The sequence below is a fragment of the Arvicanthis niloticus genome, chromosome 29 (assembly GCF_011762505.2).
Source record: "Arvicanthis niloticus isolate mArvNil1 chromosome 29, mArvNil1.pat.X, whole genome shotgun sequence".
NCBI classification, from domain to species: domain Eukaryota; kingdom Metazoa; phylum Chordata; class Mammalia; order Rodentia; family Muridae; genus Arvicanthis; species Arvicanthis niloticus.
In genome coordinates, this window is record NC_133437.1 from 24,382,976 (window position 1) to 24,397,162 (window position 14,187).

A 14,187-nucleotide genomic window follows, 5' to 3' on the forward strand; every position below is an offset into this window, starting at 1 on the left:
ATGAGTGATCCAGGTGAAGGTACTGACCTCTGAAACAAGGAGAGAGCATAGGAGCTCCTAGAACCACAGTTAGAAGAGGCAGTGGGTCCCTATATTGCTTGACCCCACAGTCACCACAAATATTCACTAAACAAAGTATCATTTTCTACCAAAGGACTCTGAATTATGTGTTCTGAGAGCAAATACCCCACATGATTCAAATCATTACCAGTAAGAATGGAGAGAGCTCACTGCTGTGAGTCTTGCAGATGATCCACAATGTGTGTTCATTTCCAAGCACACCCATGTGAGAACACCACTGTCTATAGCTTTACCCCAGGAGAGTCTACACTCTTTTCTGACTCCAAGTCCCAAGACACTGGCATACATGCATTCAGGCATTCACATGCATAAATATTAGGAGGAAACTTCTGACCCCAATAGGTGGGATGAAACACTCTGGGTGGAGAGGGTGGGGGGATGAGAGGGTAATGACTGGAATGTAAAGGAATAAAATAAAATATTAAAAGAATTTTACAGTAAATATTTTCTCCTTTTATTTAATGAACATATAATCTAACAATAAAGAATAAATACGTAAACTTACTTTAAAACAATCCCACTATATAAACCACAGTGGTATGAAACTTCTACAGATAGGCCTGGATAATTTCCACAAATACTGGTTTAAGGATGTACATTAACACTTCTTCATGGCTGTAAAGGCCTGGATTGGTCAAGGGGCTGAGAGGTGTTACTTTCAGTCTTGAAGGTATGAAAAACTAAGCCAGTCATCTGAATTATCAAAATCATCAAGGATCCTTTGCCAGAGCTCCTCTGCAGATGGACCTGAACCTTGAGCATCCTCTGTGACTTGGGCAGCAGCTTCCAAGCCAACTGGAGCTTCAGCTACTGCTAGGTCAGTCTGGACTTCAACTGCTGTGGGTTGACCAGAGTCCCTAGCTGTAACAGAAACATAGCCATCAATCAGGGTTTCTTGCTGATTACACCTGTCATCATCACAGGCCTGATAATGAGGCAGAGTGGATTCCTGGCTGTAGTTGAGTCTGGGAATGGAATCCACACCAAATGTGGCTGAACAGATGGACTCTCCTTTCTCAGTGGCAACAACAGGTATGGAACCAGGAAAATGGGTTGAGTCAGAAACAGCTTTTGTGCTTTGATTTGTCTCTGGCAGAGCTTCTGTAATATTCTGGAGATTCATCCGCTTGTATTTAGCTCGAGTGTTCTTGAACCAGATCTGAAAAACAAAGGAGACGTCAGAAGAATACCTGTTTGCCCCCAAGTGGCCAACAAATTGAAATTTTTGGATATGAGTTTCTATAGCAATACTTCACAAGTCAGCATCAGAGAAGTCTGAGACTCAAGATGCCTAGAAGATTGTAGTAAAGTAGAATGTGTATGACCTGACATCAAAAGACTGGGGAGATTGAGTTAGTGTGTCCTGTGTTTTAGTAGGAACTCTGATATCTAGGTCTCTGAGACCCTGCATGGGAATAATGTTCATCCATATTGGTAACCAGGTGATGGAGAATGTGAGGCCCAACATTGGATGCATGAATATTCATTACCCCAAACTGTCGACACTGCCCTAAGCATTTAAAAAGCACAGAATTAATGTGCTGTTGGATTGAGGGAAAAGAGAGGAGCAGACCTGTATCTCTGTCTCTGTCGCAAGAACCAATGATGCCAGCTCCTTAAGTTCCTTCTTCTTTGGATACCTCTGCTTCTGAAAATGTGTCTGCAGCAGGTGCTTTTGCTCTTTGGTGTACACAGTACGTTCCTTTCGTTCCTTTTTTGGACCCTCAGAGTGAGTTTGTTTGTCACCATATTTATCTTGCAGTGCCGTGGGTCCTCTGGGAACTTGTAAACCAGGTCTCACTGAGGGACTTGAAGATATCTGATGACTTGGATGGCCTGATAGTCTTCTCAGTGTTGGTAAACCTGGGCCCATTACAAGACCTGGTTGCATTGGGTTCCTTGAATTTCTTGATGGCCCTTGGGACTCCTGGTGACATAGGTCAAGTCTTTCAGGAACTGAAAGTCTTGATTGCATTAGACTTCTTGGGGTCACCAGGGGACTCTGATACATTTGAAAAGGTAAATTCCTTGCAGGATCTTGAGGCATTTCGGAACTGATTTCTCTGGGTGTATTTGAAGACATTTGGAGTTTAGGATGTAAGGAGGAACCTTCTGCCATGTATGTGTTCTGAACTTATTGGAATATGTTCTTGTACTGAAGAACCTGGTAAAAGGAAATATGTTAGAAAAGCTACAGAGAGTACCCATATACCCATCATGCCTTCCCAGCATTTATTTTGGACTTTCTTATACAGAAGAAATCAGTCAGGAGCCTCAGTCTTTCTGGCCAACTGCCTCTGTTTCCCAATCTTACAGGTATTCTCAGTATTGATACAAATATGCATTTAGTCCCTGTGTTAATAAGAGATTGTCAGTCCATGTAGTCTGGCAACTGGATGCCCACCCACCCCCCAATGTTAAAATGTCCCAGATCATACACTTCTGGCTGGTGCCTTCTGCCCTGGCAGACCACCAGCTAGTCTGCTCCCCTGAAGACAGCAGAGCCTGAAGGCTCATATCAGGGTATATGGCTCAAGATGGCTGCAAGGATGATATCCCCCTTCTGTTGGCTCCCCACAAATCCTGTATACTTTGGCATCATCATAACCCACTTCTCCAGCCACAGCAAGCCCTGAGTACACCAATACACCTGAAACTCAGGAAGCTGACCGCAAATCCTATCTCATTAAGGAAGTAGAGTCCTTTAACGATGATATTAATAATTCACTGAAAGATATATATATATATATATATATATATATATATATATATATATAACCACAGGTCAACAGATAGAAGCACTTAAAGAGGAAACAAATAAATCCCACAAGAAATACTGGAAAACACAATCACACAGATGAAGAAATTGATTAAAGCAGTCCAATACCTAAAAGTGGAAGTAGAAACAATACAGTAATCACAAATGGAGCAGAAAAATCTGAAAAAGAAAAACCTAGGAAATAAGTCAGAAATTACAGATGAAAAGACCACATCAAAGAGTAATAGATATAAAAGAGAGTGAAGAATCCCAAATCAAAAGGCCAGCAAACATCTTCAAAAAGTTTATAGATGAAAACCTCCCTAACCTGGAGAAAGCAATGCCTATAGGCATACAAGAAATCTACAATCTGGACCAGAAAAGAAATTCCTTTCATCACATAAAAATCAAAACACTAAATTCACAGAACAAAGACAGACTATTAAAGTCTGCAATGGAAAAGGACCAAGTACCTTTTAAAGGCAGACCTATCAGAATTATACCAGATTTCTCAACAGAAACACTAAAAACCAGAAGAGCCTGGTCAGAGGTCATATAGATACTAAGAAAGCACAAAGCCCAGGTTAATGTGACCAGCAAGACTCTCACTCAACAGACATGGAGAAACCAAACTCTTCCAAGACAAAACAAAATTCAAACAGTATCTATCCACCAATCCAGCCCTATACAGGATTCTAGAAGGAAAATTCTAACACTAGGAGGGTACCTACACCAAAGAAAAAACAAGATATTAATCATCTCACAACAAAGCCAAAAAGAGAGAATTACAAGTACATAATGCCACCTACAAAACAACCATAACAGGAAGTAACAATCACCCGTCTTTATATCTCTCAATATTAATGCACTCAATTCACCTGTTGCAGCCGGAGCTACCCCACGTTTGGGGGACAAAATTGTCACAGACAGCTCTGTCAATGTTGGGACCCCCACTACCAAAAGCCTTGGGGGCTAAATTGTTAGAGCCCGTACTGCCCCTAGCTGCTCTGGTCCACAGGTCGGGGTTCAGCAAGAGAGAGAGAGAGAGTGAAGACAGACCTGAGAAATGGAGACCACACAGAGTGTGATTCAATCCCATTTATTCTTAAGTCTCTCTTCTCTTCAAGTCCCTAGTTCCTAGTCCCTAGTGCCTCCAAGTTTCAAGTTCCAACTGCTAAGTGCCTAATGCCTAATAATAATTCTTCTTCTTCCCAGTTCTCTAGTCTAAGTGTCTTCTACCTCAATGCCTAATAACTAACTCCAAGTTGTACTCTTTGCCTAATACCTTATAATTCTTCCAGCTCTAAGTCTCAAGTGCTCCACTTCCAAGGGTCTAATGTCCAATGCCTACTCCAAGTTGTACTGAACTCTTCTGTCTCCCTCTCACCTTTTATATGTCTCACTTCTAAGACACACCTTTAAGTCACACCTTTAAGTCATGCCCTTATGTCTTGTCTCTAAATCTGATCTGTAAGTCCCGCCCTAAGTCACACAATTTTAAGTCTCACACTTCCGAGGGAAGATGCTGGGTATCTAAAGCAAGATGTTATCAGAGTGTGCTCAGTTGTTATAGGCTGATGTAATCAAGTCTCTTGCCAGGGTGTGTGGCTCAAGATGGCTGCAAGGATGATATTTACCTTCTGTCCCCTCCCCACACTCACCTATAAAAAGACATAAGCTACCAGACTGGATATACAAACAGATCCAGCATTTAGCTGCATACAAGAAACACACCTTAATATCAAATACAGGCTCTACCTTAGAGAAAGAGTTTGGAAAATGGTCTTCAAAGCAAATCGTCCTCAGAAAACAAGCTGGAGTAGCTTTCCTAATATCCAATAAAAGAGACTTAAAACCAAAAGGTTATCAATCAAGATGAGATCTTCATATTCATCAAAGGAAAAAAATCTATGAAGAGAAAGTCTTAATTCTGAACATCTATGCCCCAAAGAAAAAGGCACTCACATTCATAAAAGAAACTTTACTAAAGCTCAAAATGGAGGAACCTTAGATGAAATGTCCTACAGTGGAGACAGGGAACTTATAGAGCCCACCTCCAGCAGAAAGACAGAACATCAAGTGAGGGATGGGGTTGCTATCTCACAGCAAAAAAAGAAAACAAAAACAAAAGCAACCCTAAACCTCTGACCCAGAATTGTTCCTATCTGAAAGAACTGCAGGAACAAAAATGGAGAAGAGTCTGAGAAAAGGAGGTCCAGTGACAGGCCCAAATTGGAATCCAGCTTAAAGGGAGGCACCAAGGTCTGCCACTATTACTGAGGCTATGGTGTGCTTACAAAAAGGGGCCTATCAGGACTGCCAGACTTCTCAGAAACTGGGCCACCAACCAGTCACCATACACCAGCTGCTATGAGGCCCCCAACACATATACAGCAGAAGACTGCCAGGTCTAAACTCAGAAAAAATACACCTAACCCTCAAGAGACTGGAGGACTCAGGGAGAGAGGAGTTTTGTAGGGTGGGGTGGGAATGGTGACATCCTCATGGAGACAGAAGGAGGAGGTATGGAGGTATTCAAAGTCAGTGAATAGAAAAAGAAGGATAAAATCGGGTCTATAAAAAGAAAAGTAAATAAAATTTATTTTAGAATGGGAATATTATCATAAATGTTAAAAAAAAAAAAGAGTCCCAGATTCTCCTCCTTTCTGCTGGACTCTCTGTGTCAAAACAGAGAATGAAAGTCTATGGAACAGGCAAGATCCAATGGACCCCATTCCACACTTATCTTCTAAACAGTAGCATTGATGATCTAATTACCCTGGATATTAGAAGGCTCTTACACTTAACCCAGATCCCCTCTGATATTGAAATTCTATACCAAGGACTTAGCCTTAATTGAATCTATTGAATCTTGCTATCCAGGACCCTCCCACAGGTGCCTCATTTCATCCTCTCACATCCAGCAAACATTCACACCCTGTGGACACACCCAGTCTGGAGCCACACCTTAGCACCTAATAGAATCCTGGCCAGATGGAAGACATTTTTTATTTACTTTTCTTTCTTTTTATTATTATTATTATTTGCTTTCTTTCCTTTCTTTTCTTTGGAGAGAGTTTCTTTGTATGAACTTTGCTGTCCTGTGAGTCCCGAAGACAAGGCTGGACTAGAACTCACCTGCCTCTTCTTTCCTACACAGTGCAAAGAACTGTGTAACAAACAACTGACCCATCCTTTGGGATTCCTCACCCTCTTGGGCTCCATTAAGAAAAAAAAAAATGTCCTTACTCTCTACTGAGCATCTCAAGAAATGGGTTTCTTCTCATCCTGCTGCCCAGAGGACATGCAGATTTCTGCACACTGTGGTCACTTCTTTATTTATCCAATCTTTCTCTTTTTAGGCTGAGGCAGTGTCCATGTGCATGTGCCTGACTTCCTGAATCTCACTATACAGACAAGCCAGGACTCATTACCACAAAAAAACCACTTGCCACTGGTTCTTGAGTCCTGGAATTAAAGGTGTGGTCAAAACATCCAACATGGTTACAAATTTAAGTCAGACAAGGGCCTGCTCAGCCAAAACCCATTCTGGATGTCACAATTTTGAGTCAGAATACCACCACTATGCCTGATCTGGGCAACCTCAATTGTTCCTGAAATCCTCAGGATCCCATGTATACTGAAAGGGAAATGAATCAGAGAATCCCTACAGTCCCTTTGTCCTAGAGTCAGGCCTCTCTATCTATCTGATCCAGGCTTTCCATACAACTCAGAGCTCAGGCCTGTGCCTAGAATGAAGAATAGAGCACCTAGAGGTCTCTTGAAAGCTCACTCATAGACTGCTCTAATCTTTGCATGTCACTGGTCCTCAGTGTTCACATCTATGGGATAGACTTGAAACATCTACTAATTTTAAATAATATCTCCTGCCTGTGGACAGAGCACATTTTATTTAGATTTCACCAATCAAACACCCATACAAGCTACATAGACTCCTCTTCCACTAGCTCCCAGTAGTCCCCACCATGATATCTCCTTCACACAGCAACTTCAAACATTTCATGCAGCCCACCAACTCACTAGGAATCCAGAGGGTTGCTGCAGCTTCCTCGATCCTGTCTATTTGAGTTGTACTCACAAGACCTGCCCTTAAATATCTCTCCAAACCTGGAATTCAATGCCCCTCCCATCCCTTGGCTCCTCCCACTTGCAACATTCAGATCCACTATCCTCACCCACCCTTTGATGCTACTTTGTTGTAGCCACACCATCTTAGAGCCCATGCTTTTTTTCTTTGTAATCATTATATTGTTTATTTCATATTTTATTACTTTTATTATTTCACAGTCCAGCTGTTATATTCCTCCAAGTCTTCCCTCCCACAATTCCTCATCCCCCATCTCCAAGAAGACGCCCTCCCCTGTGTCTTTCGAGGGTTAGGCTCCTCTTCTCCCATTGAGGCTGGACTAGGCAGTCCTCTGCTGTATATGTGTCAGGGGCCTCAGACCTACTCATGTATGCTGCCTGATTGGTGGTTCAGTGTCTGAGAGATCTCAGGGGTCCGGGTTAGGTGAGACTTCTCATATTTCTATGTGGTTGGCTTCCTCCTCAGATTCTTCCAGCATCCCCCTAATTCAATCACAGGAATCCCTGGCTGCTGTCCAATGCTTGGGTATAAGTACCTACATCTAACTCAGTCAGCTGCTTGATGTGCCTCTCAGAGGACAGCCATGCTAGGTTCCTGTCTATAAGCACACTATAGCATCACTAATAGTGACAGGCCTTAGAGCCTCCTCTTGAGATGTACCCCAAGGTGAGCCAGTCACTGGGCCTCTTGCTAAGTCCCTTCTCCATTTTTGTCCCTGCAATTCTTTTAGGCAGGAACAATTTTGGGTCAGAGTCTTTGACTCTGGGATGGCCACCCCATCCCTCCACTTGATGACATGTCTTTCTACTGGAAGTGGACTCTCTTATGATTTCTCTCTCCCCACTGGTGTGGATTTTATCTGAGGTCCCTCCCTTTGAGTCCTGGGAGTCTCTAACCTCCAAGGTCTCTGGTAGTTTCTACATGATCCCACACACACACCTCCCATCCTCCAGTGTTGCATTCTGCTGGCCCTCAGGGCTTTTCTCCTGTCTCCCTCCACCCATTGCCTATACTTGATCATGAACTATTTTTCCCTCTCCCATCCTCACACCCAGATCCTGCCTTTGGCTCATGAATGTTGATATTAAATGTGTAGTAAAACACAACAACCTTTTTGCACTCTTTATACTGTACAAATGTCTGCTTCATCATTTTATCTTCTCAATTGAGTGTATGAAAGCAGTGCTGGGGTCAGCATTTGTGAATGTATGGGCACATATGCCTTGATGGAGTGTGAAAGAGGCCAAACTGGGGATCCTGAAAGTTGAGAGACACAAAACAGGAATATTGGGAACTGAACTGGTTTCTCTGAGCCACCTCAAGCACTCAAGATTTTCATTTTCTTCATCTTCTGGCACAGTGTAAACTAGTAAGACAGGCATGTGGAATTGTATTAAAATCACTTTATTGGTTTAAGGATAAAGCATAAATAACACCATAAAAGATTACTGCAACTCATTAATTGATTATACTTTATAATGAATCTAGTGTGTTAGTACACACTTATAATTTCTTAGGGCAAGAAAGAAGATAGAGAGAATGCTAATGCCTTGCTTGACTCCATGAAGAAATGCTGTATCTAATAGCTGTAAGTAGTCTGTGCTGTATTTTGGGGCCATGCTGGGGTCAGCATGCCTTGCTCTAACTGGAAGACCATATTAGTGTGAGTTGCCTGTACTGTAACCTAAGCCCATATCTATGTCCTGGTTGCCTCTGTGGGCCTTGTCTGGGTTGATAATTCTCCTTGTTCTTTGGTTCCTGCTCTGTGTTTTCTCAAGGAACCATGTGGATGCCAATAATATATGCTCCCATTGACTATGAAGAGCAGCAAGGATATTATTGGTGATATCAATGTCTGCATCCTTACAGTTGAGAGAATGAATGGAAATATTCTGTGACAACCACTAATCACATCCCAACTCAATCCACCCCTAAAAACTAATAAATTAGACAGGAAATCAACAGAAAAGAGCTCTTAAAATGTGGTGGGACACAGAAGTAAGCTCTCCACAGATGACGACTTCTGGCAAGGGTGATGGAGGAGAAGCACTCTATTCTACTTAAGGGGCAGTTCACGAAGAATATGGCTACACCCCAGTGAGAATACAGGTGAAAAAATAGATCCATTTTTTCTGCTGCTTCTGCTGCATACATCTTGTAGTCTTTGGATGGAGTTCCACACAGGATTGACCAATGTTGGAGAACATGCCTTCCTGGTCTGAGGAATTACTCAAAGAGTTGTGTTCAGGAAGAGGGCTCACTACTGATGGTGACTGAGACATAGAGAAGGTGGATTCTGAGTTTGGGGCAAGAGTTGAAGAACTGAGGAGGGGAAGAGAGCTGAAACCCTGTGATCTCCCATATCTAGAACCTGCACTGGCCAACACAGCAAGGGGGACAAAAACTTTGAGAAATGCACACCTACCATTAGATAATTGGTCTTGCTTTCCAGCTAGTTCCCTGCACTTCTGCCTGTACAGCTGCCCCCTAACAGAGTTCTTTTTCAAGACTTGATCAGTGCATTGAAGAACACTGATTGACACTGCATTGAATCTGTAGATTGCATTTGGTAAGACGGTCATTTTTACTATTTTAATCCTGCCAATCCATGAGCACGGGAGATCTTTCCATCTTCTGAAATCTTCAATTTTTTTCTTTAGAGACTTGAAATTCTTGTTTTACAAATCTTTCACTCGCTTGGCTGGAGTCACACCAAGGTGTGTTACAGTATTTGTGACTACTGTGAAGTGTATAATTTTCCTAATTTCTTTCTCATCCCTTTTATCCTTTGAGTAGAGGTAGGCTATTTATTTGTTTGAGTTAAATTTATATCAAGCCACTTTGCTGAAGTTGTTTAACAGCTGTAGGAGCTCTCTGGTGGAATTTTTGGGGTCACCTGTGTATACTATCATATCATCTGCAAATTGTAATGACTTGACTTACTCCATTCCAATTTGAACCCTTTTTTGTTGTCTAATTGCTCTGACTAGAACTTCAGTTTGAATAGGTAGGGAGAGAGTAGGCAACCTTGTCTAGTCCCTGATTCTAAAGGGATTGCTTTGAGTTTCTCCTCATTTAGTTTGATGTTGGCTATTGGTTTGCTGTGTATTGCTTCTAATATATTTCAGTATGTACCTTGAATTCCTGATCTCTCCACTACTTTTACCAATGGGGAAGGGGGTGTTGTATTTTGTCAAAGGCTTTTTCTGCATCTAATGAGGTGATCATGTGATATTTCTCTTTCAGTTTGTTTATATATTAAATTACATGAATGGATTTCCATATATTGAATCTGGGATGAAGCTACTTGATCATGGTGGATGATTGCTTTGATATATCCTTGGATTCCATTTGCAAGAATTTTATTGAGTATTTTCCATCAATATTCATAAGGGAAATTGGTGTGTAGTTCTCTTTCTTTGTTAGGTCATTTTTGTGGTTTAGGTATAAGTGTAACTGTGGCTTCATAGAAAGAACTGGGTAGTGTTCTCTTTTTTTATCTTTTGTGGAATAGTTAGAAGAGTGTTGATATTAGGTCTTCTTTGAAAGTTTGATAGAATTCTGCACTACAACTATCTGGTCCTGGGTTCTTTTTGGTTGGGAGACTTTGAATGACTACACCTATTTCCTTTGGGGTTATGTGACTGTTTAGATAGTTCATCTGATCCTGATTTAACTTTGATACTTGTTATTTGTTACCTGTCTAGAAATTCATTCATTTCATCCAGGTTTTCTAGGTTGTTGAGTATAGACTTTTGTTGTACGGTCTGATTATTTTTTTAATTTCCTTGGGTTCTGTTATTATGTCTCCCTGATTTTCATTTCTGATTTTGTTAATCTGAATACTGTCTCTGTGCCTTCTGTTTAGTCTGGCTAAGGGTTTGTCTATCTTGTTGATTTTCTCAAAGAACCAGCTTTTGGCTTTGTTGGTGCTTTGTATAGTTCCTTTTGTTTCTACTTGGTTGATTTCAGCCCTGAATTTGATTATTTCCTGCCTTCTAATACTCTTGGGTGTATTTGCTTCCTTTTGTCCTAGAGCTTTCAGATAAGCTTTTAAACTTCTAGTGTATGCTCCCTCTGGTTTCTTTTTGGAGACACTCAGAGCTCTGAGTTTCCCTTTTAGCACTGCTTTCATTATGTCCCATAAGTTTGGGTATGTTGTACCTTCATTTTCTTTGAAATCTAATAAGTCTTTTATTTATTTAATTGTTGTTTCTTCCCTGACAAAGTTGTCATTTCGTAGACAGTTGTTCAGCTTCCATGTGTATGTGGGCTTTCTGTGACACTATTGTGACACTGATGACTGAAGACTCACAGTCAAGAAAGAGGGATATGGAAGAATTCTGACATAACAGCTATTCATATGCCAACTCACCCACCTCCCAAAAAAGTAGCATAGTTATCATGTAGGCACTGAAAAAAACTGTTAAATTAGTTGGGCTCCTAAAGTGTACCTTTCAACAATTAATGGCTGGTGGAAGGGGTAGGAAGGGAGGGATATATTCTATTGATTGGGGAGTCCATGAGGATTATCTCCCCATACTCCAGGGAGAGTATAGATAACACATATCTATCTGTTTTATAATTTTTTATTTTTTTCACTCTGGGAGAAGGGGTCACAAGGGTGGGTAGACATGGCAGGACAGGGAAGTACTTGTGATGAGGTGGTATCTGATGGAAAAATATGAGAGAATCAATTCAATTGTTGAATTGATTGAATATGTGGAATAAACATCTGTACATTTTTGATACGTTGAAAATCTTCCTTGAAAATTTTCTACCTCATGTGTTCAGACTATCAGTCACCAAATTTCATCCATATACTTTGGTAGATGGAGAAAGGAGTGTCCTGATCTTCAGGATGAACAGCTCTTAAATGACATACAGGAGTCAGAAGTGCTCAGTGAAGTCAGGCAGTGACACTTGGTGTAAGACAAAATCAAAGTCACTGAGATGTTCAAGAAATAGCTTGTCTTGTATGGCAGTCCCGTCTTGAACATCTTCTGTGAGTGTAAGTGTGTTTAGCAATGAAGTTTCTCTTGGATTTCCAGATGCCAAAGCTGTGCTAGAATGTGGAGTTTGGGCTATGGTTGGATCTTGGGCTGCAGCGGGTTGTGCAGATATTGGACAAACTGATAATCAACCTGGAATACTGTCTTATGTTGCTGGGTTTCAGTCAGCCTGTACAGAGACCAGGGCATCACATAAGAGATTCTCATTGATCTGAATAATGGAGAAGGTTGACTCCGGGTATGAGAACATACTTGAGATTAAAGGAAGAGAGTTGACAAGAGACTTTCCCTACCATGTGGAAAATGTGGAAAATGAGTCTAGGGATATATTTGATGGGCTGCATGGAAGAGACCTTAAAACAGACTGTCTCTCAGACAAGGTATCCTCACAGGCAGAGGTTGGTAGAGAGACAGTGCCTTTAAGAATTTGAGGTTTAGCACAGGCATCCTGGTCTTGCTTCCAAATTGGCACTATGGTCTTCTCCCTCTGCTTCCTTTGCTTCTTAGACCTTGCATTCTCTTGGTAGATTTCACAGGCCCAATCAATATTGGAGAAGTTGGCCATCTGGTCTAGGGTATTACTCAAGGGGCTGAGTTCAGGAAGAGGGCTCACAGCTGGTGGTGTTTGGTTACTTGAATTTCTTGATGGTCCTTGGGAGTCTTGCTGACTTAGGTCCCATTCAGGGACTGAAGGACTTGATTGCATTGGACTTCTTGGGGTAACTAGGGGACTCTGACACATTAGAAAAGGTAAGTTCCTTGTAGGCTTTTTAGGCACTAGGGAACTGGTTTCTGTGTGTGTATTTGAAGACATTCGGAATTTTCAATGCAAGGAGGAACCTTTATCCATATATATGTTCTGAACTCATTAGAGTTTGTTCCTGTACTAGAAAACCTGAAAAAAGGAAACACATCAGAAAAACTCCAGAGAGCACCCATCTAACCCATTATTGCCTACCCAGCATTTGCTTTGAACTTCTTATAATGCAGGGATCAGTCAGGAACTGCAGTCTTCCCGACCAACTGACCCTGTTTCCCAATCTCGGTTTCTCAGTACTGCAATAAACATGCAATTAGCTCCTGTGTTAATATCAGACGGTCAGCACAAGGAGGAGGCCAATTAGATGTCCTCCCCTAAGGTTTAAAAGTCACAGATGCTCTTCATTTACCCCGGTGCTCTCTCTCCGAACAAGGAGTCAAAGGCCATGGAACAGGCAGTGTCCAAGTAATCCCATCCCACTCATATCTCCAGCACAAGGCCATTGATAATCTAACTACCCAGTGTATCCTAAGGCTCTCACACCTAACCCAGGCCACCCTGGTATTGAAACTCTATTCCAAGGAATTGGCCTTAATTGAATCTCCACCCAAGACCCTCTTATAGGCTCCTCCTCTCATCCCCTCACCTTTATCAGACATTACGACCCTCATGTAAAGTCTGTAAGCACAGCTTATGGAAACTTGGACAGGTGGAGGACAGTTTTTTTTTTTTTTTTTTTGAGACAAGTTTTGCCTATATGACCCTGACTGTACTAGAACTAGATTTGAAGACAAGGCTGAACTTGAACTTACACAGATCCACCTGTCTGTGACCACTCCATCCAGTGCCTGGAATAAAGGCATGGAACACCACAATCCAGCCATACTTTGGGGACTCCTGCCCCCTTTGAGATCCATCCAGAAGACATTTGTCCTTCACTCTTATGTGACCATCTCAAGAAATGTGTCTCTTTTCATGCTGCTGCCAAGGGGGCCTTCTCATGCCTGCTCACTGCTGACACCTTGTAATTCCCCTCTTCCTTTCTTCCTTCCTTCCTTTCTTTCTTTCTTTCTTTCTTTCTTTCTTTCTTTCTTTCTTTCTTTCTTTCTTTCTTTCTTTCTTTCTTTCTTTCTTTTTCTAAATAGAAACAGTTTCCTTGTACATGTTCCTGACTTCCTGGATCTCACTATACTAATAAGCCAGCCTTCAAAATCACAGAGACACACTGCCAATGGCTCCTGACAGTGGAGACTAAAAGTGTGGTCTACATGCCCAATATGGTAACCCCTTGTTGAATGAGGCCTATTCAGCAATAAACCTTCCTAGGTGGCACACTTTTCAGCCAAAATACCACCAGCATGCCCTATCTTGGCCATTCCAGCCATCATTTTGGTCCTGCTATTATTTCTATAGGGGTTATAAGAGTGTTCAGGCCCTTTCTCCTGGCTGGCAGCGCGGAGGCAGCAGG

The 14,187-nt window shown here is 41.7% G+C and overlaps 1 protein-coding gene across 1 annotated transcript; it reads right to left on the bottom strand.

The window, feature by feature from the left end:
* Positions 1-739: 739 nt before the first annotated feature.
* Positions 740-2,206, bottom strand: LOC143440251 (oocyte-specific homeobox protein 5-like). Its single transcript, XM_076926953.1, has 2 exons — positions 1,655-2,206; positions 740-1,240 (listed from the first exon to the last, which is right to left on the bottom strand). Exons 1-2 carry the CDS (start codon positions 2,198-2,200, stop codon positions 740-742), a joined length of 1,047 nt encoding a protein of 348 aa, XP_076783068.1. The 5' UTR covers positions 2,201-2,206.
* Between the last annotated feature and the right edge of the window lie 11,981 nt (positions 2,207-14,187).

Excerpts from the sequence above, each read along its gene's own strand:
- LOC143440251 (XM_076926953.1), bottom strand. The coding sequence starts at position 2,200 with ATGGCAGAAGGTTCCTCCTTACATCCTAAACTCCAAATGTCTTCAAAT. Across the intron at positions 1,241-1,654 it reads CGACAGAGACAGAGATACAG|ATCTGGTTCAAGAACACTCG; the intron begins GTCTGCTCCTCT and ends TTTGTTTTTCAG.